The sequence below is a fragment of the Lactuca saligna genome, chromosome 4, assembly GCF_052625555.1.
Source record: "Lactuca saligna cultivar CGN05327 chromosome 4, ASM5262555v1, whole genome shotgun sequence".
Taxonomy (NCBI): domain Eukaryota; kingdom Viridiplantae; phylum Streptophyta; class Magnoliopsida; order Asterales; family Asteraceae; genus Lactuca; species Lactuca saligna.
In genome coordinates this window covers 93,429,069-93,454,989 of record NC_136420.1, presented here as the reverse complement: position 1 = coordinate 93,454,989, position 25,921 = coordinate 93,429,069, and the positions used below count along the sequence as shown (strand labels likewise).

The 25,921-nt window shown below is 34.6% G+C and overlaps 2 protein-coding genes across 2 annotated transcripts; both read right to left on the bottom strand.

The window, feature by feature from the left end:
- Window positions 1–12,254: 12,254 nt before the first annotated feature.
- Window positions 12,255–12,728, bottom strand: LOC145039923 (uncharacterized). The gene has a single exon (XM_078987920.1). The coding sequence runs from the start codon at window positions 12,726–12,728 to the stop codon at window positions 12,255–12,257; it is 474 nt and encodes a 157-aa protein (XP_078844046.1).
- A 1,989-nt stretch (window positions 12,729–14,717) lies between these two features.
- Window positions 14,718–15,587, bottom strand: LOC145039922 (uncharacterized). Its single transcript, XM_078987919.1, has one exon. It carries the CDS (start codon window positions 15,585–15,587, stop codon window positions 14,718–14,720), a length of 870 nt encoding a protein of 289 aa, XP_078844045.1.
- Between the last annotated feature and the right edge of the window lie 10,334 nt (window positions 15,588–25,921).

Below are 25,921 nucleotides of genomic sequence, written 5' to 3'. Positions count from 1 at the left end.
TAGTAGAAGTTATGGATTGGATCTTTAAGATGGAGATGGTGTTTGATAGTTGCGACTGCAATGAAAGATAGAAGATGATCTTCGTTGTTAGGCAAGTAAAAATTGGCTTGTTGAGTTGGTGCAAGTTATTGGCTGATAGAATGCCTAAATGAGAGGCCATCGAGATTTCATAAAAATTCTTGGAACAGTTGAAGAGGCAGTATTGTTCATATACAAACCTATTAAAGATGAACAACGAATTCTATAAATTGAGGAAGAGACAATTAATCGTAATTGGTGCCCACTGAACTCTCCAAGATAAAGAGGTTTGCTAAAAGACTACAAACAGACTTTGCTCCAATGGTGAAGATGGCAACCACTCTGAAGGAAACTATCAGAGAAGCTAAGAACGTAGAGATCCAGATTAGACAGAAGGGTTTAGAGAATGTGCAGGTTAGAGAAAAGAGGAAGTTGGAGGAATCTTCAAGACCTGATAAGAAGAGTAAGTCTTCACATTCTAAAGATCAGAAGCTTGGAAGTGACACGATGAGGTGGGGTGACAAGTGTAAAAAGAAACACTTTGGGGAATGCATTAAAGTAGTGACATGTTACAAGTGCGGGAACACTAGTCGCTATGCTAGTGAACACATGGCCAAGAAGGAGGTCTGCTTCAAGTGTAGTGAAGAAGGACACTCCAAGCAAGATTTCCCAAAGAAAGAAGGAAGTACAAATCCAAATGGACCACCAAAGCCAAGACGGAGGGCATATTTTATGGGACTTGATGAGGCAACAAGAGGGGGAGTGTTTGGAGATGCTTGTTTAAAGTAATTGAGGGAGGGAGATAAATAATTTGGATTATCCTATGTAGCCTAATGAGTATGAAAAACTCAAATAAATGTTGTAATTGTTTCAAAGAAACATTATAATTTCCTAAATTATGTAATGTGTTTTCTATGTGATTTCCTTTTTATTATAACTTAGTGAACTGCAAGACAATATTTGGGACAAGTATGAGTAGGTGTGAAAAGTAGTAGAGGCCTATACTACCGGAAGCACATGACTCACACTTGGATCAGGGAAGGTCACCAGGTTACTAAGACTCTAGTAGGTGACCTATTTTGTTCATTTCCATCACCACCTTTGTTTTTGTGATGATTCATGTTCTGAACCTAGTGGCCATATTGAATCGAGTCTGACTAGTCTATGAAGTATGTTAAACGTAGTCAAAGATTGAAGCAATGAAGGATCGATGCGATCGATAGACAGATCATAGTCATCATTAAGAATATGTAGCCAACAACTAGGAAAGCTACCTACAAAGACGTAGCAGCACCACATTAGAACATGATGAAAGGTACCTTTAGGAGTAGGCATTAGACTCTTAGAGACAAGATTCTTACAATAGAAAGACATAGGAGTTATGATTATTACCCATGATGGAAAGGTAATGTGCGGAGTCATTATACAAGCCATATTTCTTGATAATTCGGGGACGTAATCATCCTAAGGGGGAGATAACTGTAACACCCGCAAATTCAAGCTAGAAAAATAAGTTATTATAAGCCATAATAATAACTTTTAAAAAGGGGATTATTTAGGATAAATAATCTTAACCAAGTTATAGTATATATATGTGACAAGGATTCGATGGAAATAAAAAATGCTGAAATCCGACTTCATATGAAGAAGTTATGCTTTTTCAAAGTTCTGCGATTAAACAGACACGACAATGCCTATTGTAAAAAGTGAATTTTTGATAAATTGATTTTTATCCTAAAATTTTTAAACTCAAGTCGTAGTAGTCATTAAACCGAGAGCATGCGTATAAAGAACGTCTAAATTTAACATTATGAGAGGAAGTTATGATTTTTCGATGTTTCAGCACGACATTATACAACTTAGAAACCTAAGTAGAGAATGATTGATTGTTAGGAAAAACAATCTAAATGAGATTTGAATATCTCTTCCATATGATTCTATAGATATAAATTCAGTCGAGAACGGATTATGAATTTTTAATGAACTTTAACAGTCTAAGCCTGTTAAAAATATAGCTTTAAAATAATAATAACAAAATTACCCGATGGAGTCTAAATGAAAGTTGTAGATCTCATCGAGAGCTTTCCGGGGATATAAAAAACGTCAAAAACAAAGCTAGTATGAAGTTATGGCATTTTGAAAATCTCAAAATTTGCGTGCAACATGCACCATGACATGGCAAGTTCTGGAGGTGACATGTGGCAGAAGCCCATAGGATCCAACAACAGCCTATTGTGTGGCACGCATGCCTAGAGTGTGCGGCACACAATGTTTTTCTTTCCTATAAATAGCCAAATTCATATATGCTTTCACCGCCACACCCTATGGCTGTAAAAATCGTTCGGCGGTCGACTGACGATAAACGATTAATCGGACTAGGTGGGGATTAATCAGGGACCCTAAATTATTTAAAAAATTAATATTCCCTAAAAAATTATGTATTTGAAAATTTAAAATTTTAGAATTTTGAAATTTTGAAAATTTTAGTATAATATTTTAAAATTGAAAACTTAAAATTTTGAAAATTTTAAATTTTGGTGTAAGCGTTGAAAATTAAAAATTTTGAATTTTTTAAAAATATCTCACCCATGACCGCCGAGGACCGCCAAACACCACTCAGACAGATTTTGAACAATTTCCGCCAAGCACCCTAACCGTAATCGGTTCAAGGCCGCCAAGGCCGATTTCTGCAACACTGCTCAAACCCAAACACACGTTCTCTCTTGAGTATTCTTCACTTCTAGACCATTTTTATTGAGTTTCTGGCTTGCGGTGAAGCCCTAAGACACCCCCGAATACTTAGCTAGTTGTAACCTTCAAATAGAAGTCCCCGAGTCAGAATTCTACCCACTTAGATCTTTAGTTTACATCAAGAACCCCTATAAGTTAAGCTACACTCTTCTATTTTCAATGTAACTTATATTTATAGCCATAAATTGTTATTATGAACCTATAAATCAGAGTTATCAGTAATTCCACGTCGGTATATTGATTGATATACTTATGTGAGAGGTGGCTAGAATCATCATGTTGGCTTAGTTGTTGGATTTCAGAAAAGCTATATGCCAAAATGATCCTGCCTCCCAACTATCTTGCGTAGTTAATCCTTACTTGATAGATCTTGATGTAGACATTAGTATTAGTGAGGATCTAGACTATTATTAGTCAACAAGATCATTAGATTAAGACTCCGTATTAATCACACTTAGGTCACATCAAGGGAATATCTAAGGTGTTAAGATAAAGTGTTGCCTTAACTTTGAGTCATATGTCTCCATCAAGTGAGTGCATAGTTACCTTCAACTTGCACATAGATATCAAGTATTTAATTTGCCTAAATGTTTTACGTGCTTAGTATTTGAGTTTCTAATATCTGTGTTACACGAGACAATAACTTTTCTAAAATATCATATATGTATTTTACCATACTCGTAATGTATTGGGTATGACAAGTAGAAAAAGATAAGAGAAGTGAGATAATAGTTGGGGACCATGAAAGTAGAGATAACGATGAGATACCATAAGATAAAAGAGATAATGGTGAGAAACCATACCAGCGATATATTAGTGGTGAGAGACCATGCCAAAGATAGGGCAAAAAGACCATGCCCAACAAAGATCAGTCATCAAGCAGAGTATTGATGGCAACCACAAACTATTCTAGACAGTCAAGTAGAACACTAGTGGACTTGCAATCTATAGGTGTTAATGAAATCACACAAACCGAGAGTATGGATTGTAGATTCATTTGAGTACTCTATTTTTCCCTCGTTACCTTATCAACACATAACCCTTAGGGTAAAACCTTAAAATAAAAAAAAATAAAAAAAAAAAGAGAGAGAGAGATAGAGAGAGAGAGACAGAGTAACAGGAATTGGTAATTGTGTTAACTTTTTGGTGTGAATTATATAAAGAGTCAAAATTATATTATTGTGGGTTGAAAATCCTATTTACTCACCAGATTTCGCAAACCGACCTACTTAGTTTATTGTATCACAAATAATTATATATGATGATATAGGTATCTGGCGAGTGACTCACATAAGATATAGACTATTAGTATAAAGAGATGTTGTAAGTCTTCCTTTCTGCTTATTTTTTTTGTATTGACAATGATATCTCGAGTTTTATAAATAAAATACATTTCTTGGAAAATGTCTTGATAATATTATTATCATTTTCTTAGGACAAGTTCCACAAAGTAAATCTTTTTAAAAGGATATTGTGGTTTAATAAGCATAAGCACATTGGACTTTTCTGGCCCTAAAAATGGGGATATCACACATTTACACTTGAAAGAACACTTGCATTTTTCTTTATTTAAGTTCAGACTTTGGTTATGAACTTAAAGCTTAAGAATTTTATAATACTAGAATCTTAAATCAAGTTGAGTTCGTGTTGGTGTCTCAAAGGTTTCCACATTCTGTATCAACTTCCAAGCCTCCCAAGAGGGTCAAAAGAACTACAAAGGTTGTCATTTCATCATTTCCTTCTTTGGTTGTGCTTTTATCTTTCAATTACTTGCAAGATGATCATTGGTGGGTGTAATTTGTTAAGTTATTTACGAAAAACATAAGTCTTCCGTTTGCTATTTTACTAGTTTGTGAAACTAATTTTGAAATAAAACCCAACGAATCAGCTCATCACAAGGAAAAGGAAGATTATCTCCTCCTCATGGGGAATTCATGACGCTGGTGAAGGCTCCTCTACTCCTCCCTTCACGAAAAGGAATCTCACGTCTAGTCTAGACTCATTATCCATGGACTGGAGATTGTCAGTTGAGGAAATTAAACAAATTCTCATTAAGCTTAATGCCTCTAAGCAACAGGAGAATGTTGAATGTCGTTCCTCTAAGTTTGCGTAGACGTATGCCTCTGTTGAAGGAGACATCAATGAACAATGGTCAAATCTCTAGTGCTTTAACAATTTGGTTGCCAAACGAAAGAGGATTTCGAAGCTAAATGATCATATATATCGGAAGAAATTCGAGAACACTCTAGTTCGGAGAATTAAACCTGGTCCTGTCATCAAGGTTAGGTGTACTAAACCCAAGTATGGTTACTTTTGAATTGGTTAAGTATGGTTATACTAAGTGGACTCAAATTCAAGATTTAATTTCTAAGCATAAAAGCATTCATCCTCAGGATCTTAAATTGGCACTGCAGCAAATGACGAATAAAGTGAAAAAACTGAATTTAGTGCATTCAACTCCTTCTTCTCAGCCTTCTACCTCAACGTCAGCCCCAAAGCAAAGACAATCTAAACTTTCCAAGTTCCTTCTTAAGTGAGTATTTTATACAAACGATTATCGATCTATCTATCTATCTATCTATCTATCTATCTCTCTCTCTCTCTCTCTCTCTCTATATATATATATATATATATATATATATATATATATATGTGTGTGTGTGTGTGTGTGTATTGTTTAGTAGTTATAAAGTATCGACACAATATTATTATTATTATTATTATTATTACTACTGTCTTTGGTTTGTTTGTTTTTCTAAATTGTTTTAGATTATTATTGTTATTATTATATAACCATCACCTAGTAGCTCTATAATAAAGCTTGTGCTCCGATATAGGATGTATCAAGTTCAATCTTAGGGGTTGAATCAAATGGTTGGCTAAAAGGAGATAATGCAACATTGTCTGCTAGACAAGAGGTATCTATATCTTCATCAAAATTGTGAACTGTATTCGGGGAATCCATATTAAAAAATGAATACCCTTAAAGAAATATTGTTATTGTTATTGTAGTTTTTTAGTAGTTACGTTGATTGTTTTTTAAGATATTTATTTTGTTGACTGAATGTGTACAGTTAATTAGTAGCTATTAAGGTATGTGGTGATGGTGAGGATAAGGTGGGGTCCGATTGACCAAATAATTACAAAAAATTATATAAACAGTTGTAAGAAAATAAATAAATAAAAACCTAAAATATGCATATCTTTTTTTCTCTATATATATATATATATATATATATATATATATATATATATATATATATATATATATATATATATATATATATATATATATATATATGGGTACGAAAATTACAATAAAAAAAACAATACATGAATTCTCCTAATGGAAAAAAATAGATATAGATGGACATGATTTTAGTAATTTACTTTGAAAAGTATTTAAATACTATTATTTAATTTATTAAACATTATTTCGGTATTTTAATATATATATATATATATATATATATATATATATATATATATATATATATATATTAATACCATTATTTAATTTAGTATTAATTTATATATAATAATAATTGTAATATGTAATAATAATAATGAATATTAATAAAAAATGTTGCTGTACATACCTAAACATAAATGAGACATTTGTTCGATTTTGAGAAAGCATGGGAGTTTGTGCGAGTGAATCCAAAGTGGATTAAAACTCTTACATTGTTTAAGGTTCAATCAAAACGGTCGAGAAATTCAAGTTCGTTCGACGTTCCGGACGCACGAACTCATATTAACCTCAACGCCGACACGGATGATATTCCGGATGATATCAAGGATATCTCCCCACCATGACCACCGGCTGGACTCAACAAAGCAAGGCGCACTGCGAAACATGCTGAGTAGGTTGAGGCGAAAGCAAAAGATGTGGCGGAAATTAAAGCATAGTTTGAGGAGCACAACTTATTGCAAAAACAACAAATGAGTTAAAACGTCAACAATTGAAGCTCCTTGAAAGAAATTTGCAAGTGGAAAAAGGAGCTACGCGAGCAAGAACAAATGACGAACCATTTGACGATTCTTCAGATTAGCAAGGAAGATTTGTCGCCCCGAGCTTTTGGAGTGATTAAAGCCATGAAGGATAGGATCGTGAAAAAATATATTCCATGGGAGTGCCGTGTTACATATTTGAATTAGAACTACCTTTTTTTGTGATGTTATTCTTAGGATTTAAATGTTATGTTTTATTAGGATTTAAATTTTATATTTTTTTTTGTTTTTAAATATTATGTGTTATTTAAATATTTTTTGTTTTATAAAAAATGTACTTGTTTTAGTTAAAAAATAAACTCGAAAAAAAATTATGAAATCGAAATTATGGGTGTATAGCATGTTATAATATGGTGATTATTTCCTCACTTAGACTATGAGGAATGGTCATGAGGGATTTGTAAGTGAAGGTCAGGTCACGTAGGTATTTTAGCATTCCACAACCAATCCACTAGGTTGTGGAAATGGTGTTCAACAGTGAGTTGGTAGTGGAATGGCAAAAAGAAGAAAGAGAAAGAAAGTGACCGTTGCTCCTGTCTTCTTTTGATTCGTCGGCTCACCTTGTCTTCGCAATCACATCACAACAAACTCACTGGACACCGGGGCGGTGTTCACGCGCTACTTGAGTTCCCACCGAGGAAACCCATGCATGGGGGATAGTGAATTCTGAATAACATTGGTGTTATAACACCATTGGTGATGTGACATAAGATGTGACATCCAAATGATGTTATAATGTTGGAGGAGTGGAACATGACACGACATACTGCCACATCATCTTTGAAACCATACAATGGTTGTCATGTCATTTTTGCCACACAACATAAATAACACGAGCTATTTAAAGGATAAGTCACCTTGATAAAAAAAAGAAAAGAATTAAACACACACACACACACTCTCTCTCTCTCTTTATATATATATATATATATATATATATATATATATATATATATATATATATATATTAGATGTGTGAGACCCGTGTACTATACGAATTTATTAAAAATAAAAATTTAATATCAATAATTAAACATTAAATATTTTATAAAATAACACTTTTACATAACATAATGTAATCTTTTGGAGTATTTATAAAAGAAATCAAGTATTATTTAGAGCATTTATGATACTTTATTACCAAATTAATAGAATGATTCTCTTTGGTTATAAAACTCGTTAGAATTTTGTGGAATTTTATTTTAAAAAATAGAAATTCTCAAAAATGACACATGGAAAATAATAATTTTAAAACCCCTACAAAATTACATGTGCCAAAACTCTTGAGAATTTGACAAGTGGCAAAAAAAAATCTTCGTTTATTAGAAAGTATATATATATATATATATATATATATATATATATATATATATATATATATATATATATATATATATATATATTCCATATTCAATGCTTTTTAATCTTAGTATAAATTAATAGGTTTTAACTTTATTTATCTTTTTCTATATATCATCTTTGAAACCATACAATTATTTTTGACACACAACATAAATAACGTGAGTTATTTAAATGATGAGTCAAAGAAAAAAGAAAGAAAAAAGGGCAAGAAATAAACTCTCTCTCTCTCTCTCTTATATATATATATATATATATATATATATATATATATATATATATATATATATATATATATATATATATATATATATATATATATCATGGTTGCAGAAATCGCTAATCGGTCGCTAATTGGTGGACTAGCGATTAAGGATTAATCGGCTACGCGGTGACTAATCGGGAGATTAATCGGGGATCATTAATTCTTAAGAAAATTATTAAAAAATTTATAAATCTAACTTTAATTCTCCAAAAAAAGTGATTAATCGGCGATTAGGTCCGATTAGACCCGATTAGGTTCGATTTTAACCTGCATTGACCAAACCCGATTAGGTCCGATTAACTCCGATTAGGCCCGATTAGGTCTGATTAATTCCGACTTTGACCTGTATTAACCAAGCCCGATTATAGTGACCGATTAACAATAAATCTCATCGGTGGAGGTCCGATTAGCGATTAATCGCCGATTAATCGGCCGATTAGGCCGATTTCTGCAACACTGATATATATATATATATATATATATATATATATATATATATATATATATATATATATATATATATATATATATATATATATATATATATATATATTCAATGCTTTTTAATCTTAGTAGAAATTAATAGGTTTTAACTTTATTTATCTTTTTCTCTATATTATAACATAAACTATATAGTATATACCACTGTTTTAACAAATACTCTTTTAACATAAAATAAAATAAAATATACTTAACTAATTTGTCTTATTCTTAAAGAACAGTTCAAGAAATTGACCGAAATGGGATTTTTAGTATACAGTGGCCGCGTGGCCCGCTAGTCGGTGAGAAAGATAATACTGTTTACTCCTATTTCTATTTTGTATATATTTGCTTGTTTTTATGGCAGTTTTAAAAGATTTAATTACACTTTTTTCTTCATGAAAAGTAACGGGAACGTGCCATGATCATAACCACCACCTAGAATGCTTTGAAGAACACCACCTTAAATTGCTAGAAGTTTTATGGTGAGAATGATTTTCAAGTTAATAAAATTTATTATTCTTTTAATCTATGAAAGTAGATTTTATATGAGATATACATCTATACTATTTTCTATATACTAAATATATATCATTTATGTTTAACTCGTTTATATTGCTTTATATTGCTTTTAGATCTTCCTGTATCAAGGATGGATCAAAAAAATAATCTATGACGAGCACTAACAAATGGTAGTATCATGGATCGGTGAAAATTGTCAAAATATTTGGATCGCGTCATATTGATTTACTTTTGTAAATAACATATAATCAAATATTAACATGTACATTTTACATAGTTCTTAAACAGTTAAATGATTAAATACGTTAACTTTATCCAAAATATAGGTTTATAAACTAATAAAAAACAAAACTTTTACCTTCAATCTTTTAATTTTGATAAATAATTTAAATGAACTTCCTATTAAGGCTAATATATATATATATATATATATATATATATATATATATATATATATATATATATATATATATATATATATATATATATATATATATATATATATATACTAGGTGTGAGCCCCATGTATTATATGGGTGTATTTAAAACAATTAAATATGTATAAACATTTGAGAAATTTAAATTTATAAGAAAAATAAGAAAAATATTGAATTACTAAAATTAAAGTGTTTTTTTTTTATCTTTTAAATTTAGACAAATCATTTAGATAAAATAATCAAAGCAAATTAATGAGATTTTATTTTGAAAATTTGAAATTATAAGGAAAGTCCATTAATGAAATTGATATACATTTATTATTAAATTTAAATACCATATGAAATTTAATAAAATAGGAAAACCATAAAATTACATATGGAATAAAAACTAATTCAAAATAACCACAAAATGACATGTGACAAAATGAATGAGAATGTGACAAGTGGCAAAAAAAAATGAGAATGTGACAAGTGACAAAAAAAAAACCTTCATTTATTAAAGAAGATATATATATATATATATATATATATATATATATATATATATATATATATATATATATATATATATATATATATATATATATATATATATATATATAGAGAGAGAGAGAGAGAGAGGGGGGTTATATTATAATGTGAATGACAATAGACATCTATGGTGTGATTATAAAGATAATTGTGGATCAATGGATGAATAAAATGAAAGGACTATGATTTGAGTGCCTATAATATTATAATAGAATAACATGTACCGTATAATCACACAAATTTCATTGTAAGGGTATTTTAGTCATTTAAATTGTGTTTATATAAGGAAAATTCGAAATTTAAGGGATAAATTATTCTGTAATTTTAAATTCTGATTTTTTAAACTAATCATTTTCAATTATAACATAGTGTTTATCCATAATAGATTTTATTACGTGAGAATGACAAAATATTAGCCATAAACTAGTAATATATTTTCGATTTTATTCTTATAAAATAGTAGTTTCATTTAAGATATTTTTAAGAATTAACATGTTTAAAGAATTCTACAACATATATTATCAAAAACTAACAATTTTTATAGAATACACATTTTAGATTAAACTAATTTTATTCTTTAAGAATCACTAATTACGTTAATTCTTATAGAATATGCCTATAAACAATAATTACATTCATAAAACACATATAACAATTAATGGTTAATAATTATATTTTTTTTCCTAAAGATTAAAACTAAGAATGGTTAACAAAGGGAAAAAATTTAAAATCTAACAAAGACAATATTTATTCTAAAAGAATATTATTACTAATAAGCTCTTTATACATTCTAACATAATACATTCTGCTAGAATATGCTATATTTTTCAATGTTTTCTTTCTTTTTGTTTTGATGTTGTAGCAAGTCATTCACTATCTTGACCCTACATAAAAGCAAAAAAATAAAAAATTTATAACGGTATATTTGTAGATATTTGAAAAAAAAATAAACTCTTTAATGTTACATTTACTTCGAAACTGAGGGATCAATATTTTAAACTTGATAATAATTAAAATTTCAAGTCAAAAATCTTAATTGTAAAAGATGATGTACCAACAAATTTTCTACAAACGTCATAACTGTTGGGACTTGTCGATCAGTATGCTTTCAACTTCCTCGTTTGTTGTCAAATTGTGTAGACCAGGACCAATCCTATTCTTCACCCAAGTCACAATAACATCCTGTGTGAAGAAAGAAAAAAAAGATACAAAATAAATTAATTAAAAGAACTCACACAAATCGGCTACTTCAAAAAAAACTTATATGCATCGATTCTTTCAATTCCAAACAATGCTATTGTCCACCACAAATAAAAAAATCTAATTAAAAAAACAAGAAATTTCCCATATATTGCAACAAGATGTCTGTTTGTATAACATATCCAAAAGGAATTTGGGCTATATGTCATGGGACTACTCGATCACCGCGTGTCATTTAGTGTTTCTTCTACTAAGTCAGGCTTAATATGCTTCACGACTTGGAAAGCAAGAGACAAGGATTGAGAATTACTACCAATGAAAGAGAGCTTCTATTATACGAGTTCTAGATAATACAAGACAACTTCGATGATCTTGGATCAAATGGCTACACCCATATTTATAGGGTCATTACACCTCCTCATCGGAATATTCTAGATGCTACTACCTATTTCTTTATACAAGACTATTCTAGAATAATCTATCTAGATATTTACATGTTTACATGGTTCTATAAAGATCAAGATATATCGTCGATGTCCTATAAAATTCTAGGATGCTTTAGGATATTTCGACTCAAACTAGCATACTCCACCAGCTTCTCGAGTACTTCAGAAAATTCTAGATACAGTTCGTGACACCCTCCCCTACCAAAATCCTTGGCGTCCTCATCAAGCTTTAGTTCAGTAAGCGTTGATCTTGTCATGGAACTTCCATAAATCTTGTTCTCGTTCCCAGCTAGATTCGCTCTCGGGGAATCGTTTCCATCGCCAGTAATACTCTATCCAGTTGGGCATTTCTATTTTTTGAACCACTATGTCGGTTAAGATTTCCTCTGCCTCCTTATCATATGAAACAACATTGGCGACAGGGGCACGATGTGATTCACTTCTAGATGGGTCCTCCTTGTCTCGATTGTATTGTTTGAGGAGACTTATGTGGAATATGGTATGTAGCTTCAAATTGGATGGTAACTCGAGTTTGTATGACAGTGTCCCGACCTTTTTAACAATCTTGTAAGGCCCCTCATATCTTCGAGTCAAGCCTTTATGTACTTGTCGGGTAGACTTGAACATTCTTTGGCGAAGCTTTACCATTACTCTGTCCCCCACAATGAACTCACTTGACTTCCTTTTTGCATCCGCCCATTTCTTCATTCCTTTAGCTGCCTTAATCAAGTAAGAATTTTCTATGTCGATTTCTTCATTCCACCCTTTTGCGAACTTGTATGCGGGAGTGCTTCATCATTTGTAGCTTTTAGTTAGTTCGTTTGGTGTCAAAGATTGTTGATCTATAGCGAGTTCAAAGGGACTACTTCTTGTAGCCTCGCTTAGCTGTAAGTTATAAGAAAATTGGGCCACATATATCAACTTGGCCCAATCTCGCTGGTTCGCACTCACAAAGTGCCTTAGGTAAATCTTGAGCAAGTGATTCACCCTCTCAGTCTGGCCATTAGTCTGAGGGTGAAAACTAGTTAAGAAGTGGAGATCTGATCCCATAAGTTTAAATAAATCTCTCAAAAACTTTCCCGTAAAGCGAGGATCTCTATCACTTATAATGTTCCGTGTGAGTCCCCAATACTTCACGACATTCTTGAAGAATAGTCGTCCGGCTTCTTCGGTCGTGCAATCTCGTGGGGCTGGAATAAATGTTCCATATTTTGAAAACTGGTCTACAACTACCATTATGGAGCTGCATCCTTCATATATATATAGTACTGAGATGAAGTCCATCGATATGCTCTCCAATGGTCGTTCGACAATCGGTAGTGGTTCTAATAGACCTGTCGGCTTTGCTTGTTCTACCTTGTCTTGTTGGCATATAAGACAAGTCTTTACATATGCATCCACATTGATTCACATACTTGGCTATTAATATGATCGTACTATAAGTACCCTTGTATAATGGGTGACCAGATGTCCAACCTACTTAGAGTTGTTACATTCCTTCAGGACTTCACGCCTTAAATTGTCCCATTTCGGAACATACATGTGGTTTCCAATTGTATGTAGGAGTCCTTCGACCCAAAATTTTCTTGTCTGGCCCTCTCTAACCATCTCCATCAAGTTCTTGGCTAGTGGGTCGTGGCTCAAACCTTCTTTTAATTCAATCAACAAGGTTACACGTCACTAAGGTAAGAGTTGCTAGTTCTGCCTTGCGACCTAAAGTGTCGACAACAACATTGTTCCGGGTTTGTACTCCATGACATAATCGAACTCGGCTCGAAAATGTTGCCAACGTGCTTGTTTGGGACTGAGTTTCTTCTGATTTGGAAAGTAACTGGTGGCCACATTATTAGTTTGAATTATGAACTGGTTTCCAAGAAAATAATGCCTCCATACCCGAAGACAATGGATGATTACTGTCATTTCCTTATCATGTACATAATACCTTTGTTCTGTCTCATTTAATTTTCGACTTTTGTAGGCTACTAGATGTTCTTCTAGAGTCAAAAATCCTTCAAGCGCGAAGTCTAATGTGTTAATTTGTACTAAGAAGGGTTTGGAGTAATCTGGAAGCTTCAAGACAGGTTCTTTCATGACTGCATTCTGTAAGTCATCAAATGCTCTTTGACATTTCTCGATCCATTCCCACATCACTTTCTTTTTTAGATGGAAGGATAGGGGTGTAGCTCTGGCCGAGTACCTTGAGATGAATCTGTGATAGTAGTTTATTAGGACAAGGAATGATCGTAACTCGGATACATTATTAGGCGGCTCCCATTCAATGATGGATTGTACTTTGCTTTCATCCATATGGATCTTTCCGTCAACAATCCTATTCCCTAGAAATTATACTTCAGGGTGGGCAAAGGAGCACTTCTCCATCTTAACATATAGTTGGTTTTCCTTGAGTACTTGGAAGACTGAGCGTAAATGATCAATGTGCTCTTCCAACGACTCAAAGTACACCACAATGTCGTCCAAATACACAACAATGAATTTATGCAAGAAGGGATGGAAGATCTTATCCATTAAGGTGAAAAATGTGGCAGGTGCGTTGGTTAATCCAAAGGGCATGACTAAGACCTCGAACAATCCGTACCTGGTTATACATGTCGTATTTGGTTCATCGTCGGCTGCAATATGTACTTGCCAATATCCGGATCTCAGGTCTAGCTTCGAGAACCATCGTGCTTGTACTGGTCAGTCGAAAAGATCTGCTATAATAGGAATGGGGTATTTGTTTTTCACCATTACTTTGTTTAATGCTTGGTATTTGATGCACATTCTCAAGCTATCGTCATGCTTCTTTTGGAACAACACCAGTGCTCTGAACGAGGCCTTTGAAGGCCTTATGAATCTGGAGTTTGGTAGCTCTTTCAATTGTTTTCTAAGTTCTTCAAACTCAAGGGGATCCATTCGATAAGGCCCCATGGCTGGTGGTCTTGCTCGTGGTTCCAATTCTATCTCATGATCTACCTCTCGCCTAGGAGGTAGCTTCTTCGGTAACTCTGGCGGCATCACATCTTTGAATTCTTCACGCACATTCATTATCTCTGTGGGTATTTCTATTTGGGACGGGTGGTCATTCTCTTTGAGTGTTGTTAAGAAAGTCATTTCACCTTTTTGGATTCCCTTATTAAGTTGCTTGGCTGATAGGGTTCGCGAATCAATCTTCTTCCTTTCTACGGGTATAATATGTATTGTCGAACCCTTAGTTATATGCATGGTTTGTTCTTCAAACGAGAAATGGCGTACCTCATCTAGGAATTCCATTCCTGGCACTAGTCGATAATCATCCATGGGAACTACTGTTAAGTCGAACGTGCCTTTCCATCCTCCAAACTCGATCGAAATTACATGAGCAACTCCAAGGATAGGTTCGGACGGAGAGCTTACAATTTTCAACCGGCCTATCTCTTTCGTACATTGGATATTCATCTTCTTGGCCTCGTTTTCGGATAGGAAGTTATGAGATGCACCTATGTCAATCAGGGTTTTAACATGTTCTTCGTTCAGCATGGCATTAACAAACATTAGATAACGTCCCTTTTTTCTATTTTCCTTTTCCATCCTAGTTTCTTCTTTAGCCACAAAAGATTCGCATTGAGCTTAACTGGGCTTCTTTACTTTCATCTTCAAATACCACGGCGTTGTACCTTTTCTTCTTTAGAGAGTCCCTGATTAGATAGGGCTCATCACATAAATAACAATTCACCTCCTTTTGGAATCCTGTTTCAACCCCCTTTCCTTTGAAAGCTGAGGGTTTAGCAACATGCCTATCATCCCTTTCTGCTAGCGTGGTGTGGGTTTATCTCCCCTACTTGTTCTTCTAGCTGGAGCATATCTTTAAAAGTCCATAATGTCTTCTGCTACAACAATAGCTTCATCAACATCTTGGACATTCCTTCGCTTGAGCTCATTATATGCCCAAGATTGTAGTCCATCTTGGAAATAAAATAACTTGTCTTTTTCTTGTAAACCAGGCAACTCGAGCATTAAAGCAGTATAATTCTGCCACATAATCTTTAATCGACCCAACGTGTGTATAATCCACAAAGCTTCTTCATCACTACATCTTCGACGTTATGGGGACAAAATTGCTTCTTGAGTTACCTTTTGAACTCATCCTAAGTCTCTCTGGTCTAAAACCCTTTTTCTATGTCTCTATGCTTCCTCCTACACAAGAGGGCGATGTTCTCACATAGGTATAGGACGGTCGTGTCTATCTTGAACTTATTGTCCTTTACCCTGATTGCATTGAAATAACATTCTATGGACCACAAAAATTCTTCAAGAAGTTTAGGTTCATGCTTACCTCCATAATTCAAGGGTTTAGGTGCATCGGTTTGTGGCATCATCTTTATGATAGCTCCTCCAGCAATTGCGGCTTTGCATAGATTTATTTCAGCTTCTAAGGCATGTATCCTCTCACGAAACTCGTTTCATAAGGTGTTGATCAATACGAGGACTTCTTCTTTGATGACACTGATGGACTCTTTCATTCTATCACTCGTGTCATTAATGTCACCCACGAACTGCTCGACGGTATCCTTCCAGTCAATGATCTCACCGCATTAATCTCTACCCTTGTAAGCTTGTTTTCTAAGCTTGCTAAGGCATCTATCGACCGGTCCCTCTTCTTGTACTTTCTTCCTTTCTCTTTGACAATAGAGGGTACGTTAGCTACTTCTCTACTTTTTCCTTCCATAGCTACAATCTCTTGGTTGCACGAGCTCTAGGCTCTGATACCACGTGTCACGGGACTACTCAATCACCGTGTGACACTTAGTGGTTCTTCTACTAAGTGAGAGTTACTATGCTTCCTCTACATGTACTAACAACTTGGAAAGCAAGAGACAAGGATTAAGAGTTACTACAAATGAAAGAGAGCTTCTATTATACGAATTCAAGAGAATACAAGGCAACTTCGATGATCTTGGAACAAATGGCTACACCCCTATTTATAGGGACATTACACCTCCTCATCGGAATATTCTAGATGCTACTATGTATTTCTTTATTCAAGACTATTCTAGAATAACCTATCTAGATATTTACATGTTTACATGGTTCTATAAAGATCAAGATAAATATTCAATGTCCTAGAGAATTCTAGGATGCTCTAGGATATTACGGCTCAAATTAGCATAATTTACCAGCTTCTCAAGTACTCTGAAAAATTCTTGATACTGTTCGTGACATATAGCTCGTTTATTTTGGAATAAAAAATGTGTATTGAAAATTGAACAAACCTTAACATTAGGTATTGCAGAAAATTGTTTTTTTTATAGTGGTGCGACTATAACAAGGAAAAGATCAATTAAATATCAGACGGAACTTGAGTTGCTTCCCAACCTCCTGTTCAACAGCCGTAGGTGCTCTTTATCGGTGATTGTGCCAGCGAATAAATTTCTTGAAAGAGATGGCGTTGCTACTGTGGTAACGATGGTTTCGTTTGAATAGGTAAATAAGAAACAGATTGCAATTCTATAGGGATATGATTGGATTTTAATTTTGCTATTTATTTAATATATGTGTAATACTACTAATCAATGCTTATTAATTTAATTAATGATTTAATTTTTGCTAAATTCTGATTGGTTCCTACGACCACACAATAACTGTCTATCCATATATAAACCTCTCTCTCTCTCTCTCTATATATATATATATATATATATATATATATATATATATATATATATATATATATATATATATATAAGTCATGTATTCAAGTTAAGTAAATTTAAATGAAAATCAAATGCATTCAAATGGGATTGACATGTTTGACCATCTCATACAACTACATGTAACCTTAATGTGACACTATTTATTGTATTTTCGTTGACCATTTTAACTTGACTTGACCATAGTTACATAATTAGTAAATTATAAACACCAATTGCGAAATCATATATTATAGTTCGAAGGATTTATATAATCTCACAACCAAGTTTAACTATACCTTAAAATTATTGCACAAAATTTAGGTTAAAAACAGAATTTACATAGAGTTTCTAAATGTATGAGAGGCAATCAGGCAGTCGTGAGAGTGAGAAAAAGGTAGAGAAGAGTCATGAAGTCAGAATCCCGCTTTCAGCTAAAGTCCTAATCCATAAAGGTGGTCATAGAGTTTAGCTTTCAGACCAATGCATCAACAATCAAGTATCAAGCCCCCGACACTCAAAGTTCAACTACATAATCACAAATTTGGTTGGGGCATGTGTATTAATAAACATAATTGACCATAAATTTTAACCCTTCCTGATGTAATAAAATTCCAACCATTGGGGGCACGTGCCCCCATTTTCTTCTACTTAGATATGCCCTTGTCACGTATACACACAACAAGAAGGATCATGGTTTCTCTCAACTTCACTACCATATCCTTCCATCTCACTGTTGGAACCTGAAAGTGAACCTCTAGCAATCCTAAGTCCATATTCCAAAGCTCATGCATTCCGGAGTAGGTGTTCCAGAGTCAATAATGGAGGAGTAATCCGAACCAGGAAAGAAAGTGAAGAGAAGACTGAAGGCATTCCGGAGTGATTCTCATATCCGGAATGAACACTGATCCAGAAGAACCTTATTTTGTCTTAGAGTATTTATTATATTTGTACTTGTATTGATGTAATGTTTCATAGGACTTAGTCTTTTATCTTATTTGGACAATTAGAATGTCATAAATATTTCTTTTGTCCGGTACTATGTAAACATTCTAGTTAATTCATTGTAACCTTTACTCCTATTTAAAGTAGCATTCAATACAAGTCAACCACAGATCTTTCACTCAACTTTTGGCTCTTTACTTAGTTCCTTCAAACATTCTTCTTGTTCTTCATTTATTAACTTTAATTTGATCATTTACTCTTATTATTCATTTAATGACTCGATCAATTGTTGAGTTCATTATCTAAGACTTCACTGGTCTTTCCATACTTGACTTGAATTTATTAGTAAGCAGACACTGATCTTAAGCATTCACTCAAGGTTTGAGTTTTCAAACCTTGTCCCTGCGTATCGATCTTGTTCTCAAAATTGGTATCAGAGAGCTTGAGTGGTTGTCCTTTGAATCCATAAGATTGTATTATAGTTGGTTGAGATTACCTTGGTATTTCAACCATTTCTGTGTTTAGGATAAAAGTTCTTATATATACCACTTTAGCTTGAAGATATCTTAACTTCAATGGCTTCCTCTAATCCTCAACAAATGATTTCAATGCAAATCACAAATAGTGTGGGTGGCCCTACACATGCCCCATTACTAGTTGTGGAAGAATATGATCACTGGAAAGTTAGAATGGAAAGGTTTTTACTGGCCAAAGATAAAGGTGAATAAATCTGGAGATCCATCATAAAGGTTCCACATGTTCCTGTAAGAACTGTTGTAAGGGATGCAGCTGCTCAGCTCATGCGCGAAGATGAAACTCACCCAGCTCCTCTAACTGCAGATGATATCGAGAAGCTTCATGCTGATCAAGTTGCTTTCTCTGAAATGGTATTTGGAGTTCATCCTTCACTCTTTGAGCACATCAAGCTTTGCAAATCAGCCATAGAGATTTGGGACACTCTTCAGGACCTAATTGAAGGTTCAAAAAACATGAAATACATGTGCCTCACCTCAGTTGTCAACGACTTTGACACCTTCTACACCACTCCTAGTGAATCAGTGGCCTCTGCCTCCAATTGTTATCATATTGTGGTAAACAACATGACTGCTCATGGGATTGTCCGAACTCCCTTGGAGTACAATCTCAAATTTATAAACAGTCTTGGTAAAGGATAGGGAAATGTGAAATCTTGTCTTCAAAGCAATGGTTCCTTGAAAAAGTTGAAGCTTTATCAACTTTTTGATGAACTTCAAGTCCATGAGTCAAACATTGCTCAAACCATAAGGGAACTTTTCGGAGGACCTTTTGCCCTTGTCATCTCTTTTGATTCAACCATTTCGAACTCATCTACTTCAGATCCCTTCAAATCCATTTTTACATTAGTTCAAACGTCCTTACCTACCTTATCTCCATAAACTTATCCTGTTGATGATTCCGAAGCCATGAACTATGAACTCCGTTTTCAGTAGGAGTTTGTGTTACTCTCAATGAAGTACAAACGTCCTTTCCATTCCTCCCACAAACCATAACAAAACCGATTCCATGCTCCTCACTAGAACAATCCTCGACCTTTTTTAGCTCTGGAACCTAAACCCTCCTCCAAAAATCCTCATGTATACAAACCAAACCTCTCTAAACCAAACTCTACTTCGGAACCCTCTCAAAGTTCCAAATCAGACAAACCAAAAATTGTGTGTCATAAGTGTGGACATGCAAACCATTTTGCTAAAGATTGTCTGGCTGATGCTCCATAGAAACCAAAAATCAAGGTTTTAACATACTACGTCCGAAGAGCACAAGAGATGAATGAAAGTGAAAAAGCCTTTGTTACAACAATTTCAAGAGATGTTGAAGGATACTGGTCATCCGGGGATGATGATGACGTGGTAACTGGAAGAAATATGTGTCTGATGGAAAGAAAAACCATTACATGTGATGAAGGGTATTGGTCTTCAGGATCAGAAGATGAAGATGATGTCGCTGAACCTCACTATTGCTACATGGCAACCAATGATCCACCAGGACGAAGCATCTTTCAGTAGGTAAAATATATGATATCTAATAATAATTTTGACTCATCTCTCTGTGAACCTTATCTTACCCAAATTCAAACAGATATGAACACCATCTATATATCCCTATGAGTCTGCCATAGACGCAAGTGAGAAGGAGTGTGAGTTAAATCGTCTTAGGTTACGTTTCGAGGATAAAAAGTTGAAAATCGAATCTTTAGAGCGTGAACTTGTAATGTTAAGTGATGAATGTATCGTTTTGAAAGATAAATGTGAAATCACCTATTCCGAACGAAATGTCTTGATTTCTGATAATAAACATCTTAATGCCAAGATAGATGCTTTGCATAATTCTGTAGACATTCTTGAAGCAGACCTTCAGATGACTCATAATTTTTGTCACCCATGGTCTAAAGCACCTGGTCTCGGAAGCGAGTTTCCGAAACCAATTGCTAGTCCCCTGAAGGAATTGCAAAATTTGACATTCATGGGAAAGGTTCCGAACATTAAACATTCGGACACCTCCGTTTCTCCGTTGTCACCACTTCCGGAGACTACAGACCATTTTGAGTCCTTAATTCCTGAGTTTAAACCAATTGTTGTCAAGTGTCCTGATTCCACACCACTTCTGCCTCTAACTAACCTGGACCTGAATCAGACCACATAATTTCATTATAGTCTTCCAAATTGCATAGATTATGTTCCTATGAGTAATCATACAAAAAACTGTGTAGTTGAAGAAATTTCTTCCTTGGCAACAAAATCCAACACCTTTGAGTTTGTATGGCCATCCTGAGATGATAAAATTGAAAAATCAAGTTGTGTCTCCTCATATTCTTGCGAATCGTATTACTTATTGGTCTCAAAAACTAAGTTGATTCCCATTACTCCCAAGTTTAGCAATCCATATGCAGGTCAAACCTCAAAATCATTGTCTCACACTAAGAGAAAGCCAATGTGGAATAGTAAGGATATTGTAGATCCCAAAGGGGAAGCTCGCAATGTACATAAGAAGGAAGTAAAAACTAGACTAAATTCCAGTTTCATTGAAAACTCTAAACTAGCTGCATTTCGGAATTCTCATGCATTACCTCATAGTCAAAACTCCTTTGCTCCCACTAAGATTCTCAAAAGACCTTCAAAATAACCTAGTTGTGTAGAATCCAAGCAAGTAAACAAAGCAACTCAACCTAAATCTCACGTAAGTGTCACAACAGTCCAAAATACCTCTCCTCAGACTGTTTCATCTATTTTTATTGCAAAATCTGATGGCACAATTTTTAAACCAAATCCTGCTATAACTAGCGTGTCATCAAGAATATCCAAAAATGTAGGGAAAACATCTTTTTCAATATCTTCAAAGAAAAATCTTGTATGGAAAGTCAAAACTTCCATTGATGAAAATTCATTTCTGGAGGTTACTAATGATACCCACACTCCGGAAATCACACATTCGAAGAAGACTATTCGGAACCCTCAAGTCATTGAATATAACTATTGGATATATGAAAAGACATTGGCTTTCTATCTGTTTAAAAAAAGCATTAAATAATATCACCCAAAAACACAAATTTGTTCCAAAGTCACCATCAAATTCCAAAGCCTGTGACTACGTCCCAAAGTCTAATTCGGAGCCTAAAAATTCCATTACTCACTAATTTTTCAGGCACTTTGTGCTTCGGAGCAAGATACAATATGGTATATTGATAGTGCTTGCTCCATGCACATGACGGGGCAGAAAAATTTTCTGCGAGACTTAAAGCTTTCACTAAATGTTGGTTACGTGACATATGGCAACAACTCCAACTCTCAAATTCGTGGTTATGGAATTCTCACCAATGGAAACTTCTCTATCTCAAATGTGGCTTATGTAGCTGATCTTAAACACAACTTGATCAGTGTTTCTCAACTCACTGATTCAAATCGATGTGTGGAATTTTGCAAGAAGTATAGCTGTGTAATGACCGAAGATCGAACATAGTGCTTAATCAAGTCGCTTCGCAACAAGAATATGTACCCACTTGACATCAACATGATAATTGGCAAACCGAAACATAGTGCTGCATGTGAGTGTGGTAAGCAATCGAAGAAGGGTCATCATGTTATCATCAAAAAATCCATTTCGGAACCATTGGAGCTTCTACATATCGACCTTTGTGGACTGTCTACGGTAGAAAGTATTAATCATGAGAAATACATTCTTGTGATTGTTGATGATTTTACACGGTTCACTCACGTTTTCTTCCTCGGGCTGAAATCTGAAACAGCCTCAGAGCTCATAAATTTCATTAAAGGAATAGAAATTCTTATCAAACTCCTAGTTAGGAGAATCCAAAGTGATAATGGATCGGAATTCACCAATTCCACCATTGAAAAGTTTCTCACAGAAAAAGGAATTGACCACAACTTCTCTGCTCCCTATATTCCACAACAAAACTGTGTAGTCAAAAGACGAAATAGTGTTGAAGCTTTTCAATCCATGCTGAACTTTTCAAACCTACCACTTTACCTTTGGGCTGAAGCCGTGTCTACTGCTTGCTTCACTCAAAATTGAAGCATCATCAATCGACGTCTCAACATGACACCGTATGAAGCAATGAATGGTCGGAAGCCAACAATCTCATTTTTGCATATTTTCGGATGCAGGTGCTTCATCAAGAACAACCATTATCAGCTTATGAAGTTCCAACCTAAAGCTGATGAAGCCATCTTCCTTGGGTATTCCTCAAAATCGAAAGCTTACAGAGTTCTTAACCGGAGAAATCATGTTTTGGAAGAAAGCTTTGATGTTACTTTCAATGACAACTTCGTTCGGAATTCTGGCCCAACTCACATTACAACTCACATTATGGAGTTCGATGTTCCTCTGCCATGATGTTTGAATCTCCAAACAATCCTTGAAGTTGATTTTGAAACACTCTTTGGTCCTTCTGAAATTGCTCTTGATTTGGAATCTCGATCAAGACCAACTCTCATTCCAATCCCTACTTCGGAAGCTCCCGTTTCACATAATGTCTCCAATCCAATTCCAAGCCTCCCTCAATTTGATTCCAAACCATTTCAACCTTCTCAGGTTGAGGTGGAGAATGCTCATCCCTCTCTTGAATCAAATGTGGATGGTTTCCAAGATGCAACTGCTGATTTCGATGATTCCAATCCTCTCAACAATGATGAAAATGAAAAAAAAATTTGAGTTCCCTTTTGATGATGATGTCAATCTCTCTGGTTCAGAAGTTCAGGGGGAGCATCATCCTCACGTTCAAATTATTCAGGGGGAGCAAATCAATTCCACTGTTGATATTGGATCGAAGGTTGCACAAGAACTACCACGATTACATGTTTGGACAAAGGATCATCCTCTGAACCAAGTAATCGGTAACCCCAATGTTGGTGTACAGACTCGTTCTGCTACAAATATCCAAAATGAATGTCATTTTTCAGCATTTATATCCATGGTTGAATCCAAATCCATCAAGTAAGCATTGGAGCATGCTGACTGGATTACAGCCATGCAAGAAGAACTGGCAGAACTTGACCGAAATGAAGTTTGGACCCTCGTTCCTCCTCCTCCTCAGAATCATCCCATTATCGGTACAAGATGGGTATTTCGCAACTAGCTAGATGATGCTAGAGTTGTTATTCGAAATAAAGCAAGGTTGGTGGCAAAAGGATTTACTCAGATCGAAGGGCTCGACTACGATGAGACCTTTGCTCCTGTTGCACGTCTTGAAGCCTTTCTTAACGGTGAACTTGATACTGAAGTATATCTTCCATAACACCCAGTTTTGTCAATCTCTCCTTTCCGAACCATTGTTACAAACTTCGGAAGGCTGTTTACAGACTCAAGCAGGCTCCTCGGGCATGGTACGAGACCCTCACTAATTTTCTCAAACGCTCCGGTTTTCAAAGAGGAATTCTAGATCCCACTCTATTTAGAAGATCAAATGGAAAGCATCTCATGCTGGTAAAAATTTACGTGGACGACATCATTTTTGGATCTATGGATTCATCTATCGTTCCAGACTTTACTAAACTGATGATCAATCGATTCCAAATGAGCATGAATCGGGAGTTAAGCTTCTTCATTGGCCTTCAAGTCAAACTGTATAACAGAGGAATCTTTATTCACCAAGAGAAGTACATTTTGGAACTCCTCAAGAAATATTCAATGGACACCTGCTCCTCAGCCAAAGTGCCAATGGGCTTCGGACACAAGATCTTTGCAGACCCCTTAGGTGTTTCAGTTAAAGAAAAGAAATATCATGCAATGATTCGATCCCTACTCTATCTCACAACAAGTCGTACGGATATCATGTTCTCAACATGTTTATGTGCTAGATTTCAAGTCAACCCAAAGATGTAACATCTCTTGGTTGTGAAACAAATCTTCCGATACCTTCAAGGCACAAAGAGTCTCGAACTCTGGTACCCAGCAAATGAAAGCTTCTTTCTTCAAGCATATTCAGATTCGAACTACGGTGGTCTTCAACTTGATAGGAAAAACACCTCAGGTGGCTGTCAATTCTTAGGTGGTTGTTTGGTCAGTTGGTCATCCAAGAAACAGAATTTCATTGCACTCTCTACAGCCGAAGCAGAATACATTGCTGCTACCAACTGTACATCTCAGGTTCTGTGGATGAAATCTCAACTCTTTGACTATGGTTACCGTTTTCAATGTAGTCCTATCTATTGTAACTCTCAAAGTGCTACTGCAATTTCCCACAATCCAATTCAACACTCAATGACTAAGCACATTGATAAAAAGGTACCATTTCATAAAAGATGATGTACTTAATGGTAACATTGAGCTCATTTTTGTTCAATCTAACGATGAGATTACTGATGTCTTTACCAAGGCATTAAACGAAACCAAATTCAATGGTTTTCTAAACAAGATGGGTATGATGGTACCAGATCCTCAGTTCTTTCAAGAGACTTGTTCTCTTTGATAGACATGTTTGAAAGAAATCTAGTTCCAATCTCAAAATATTTTCATTTCAGAACTACTTTCTCTCGGAATACATAGGATCATTTTACTTATCTTTATTTCTGACCATCACTTGAGTTCTTTAAGTTTTACAGTTCATTCTGATTGATTGTTGTATTAAGCCCACATTGATCTTGAATTCGGATCGTTATCTCAGAATACACTTCATAATGGCATCCTGGAATTCTACTCCGAAAAGGTATTACATTCCACACTCCAGAATTTAAAAATCAACTCCGGAAGCTTTTAAAAGTTTTCACTCCGAAATTTCATGAAAATCACTATTCCGGA

What these genes read in the sequence shown, in the direction of transcription:
- LOC145039923 (XM_078987920.1), bottom strand. Translation starts at nt 12,728, where the DNA reads ATGAAGAAATGGGCGGATGCAAAAAGGAAGTCAAGTGAGTTCATTGTG.
- LOC145039922 (XM_078987919.1), bottom strand. Translation starts at nt 15,587, where the DNA reads ATGGAAAAGGAAAATAGAAAAAAGGGACGTTATCTAATGTTTGTTAAT.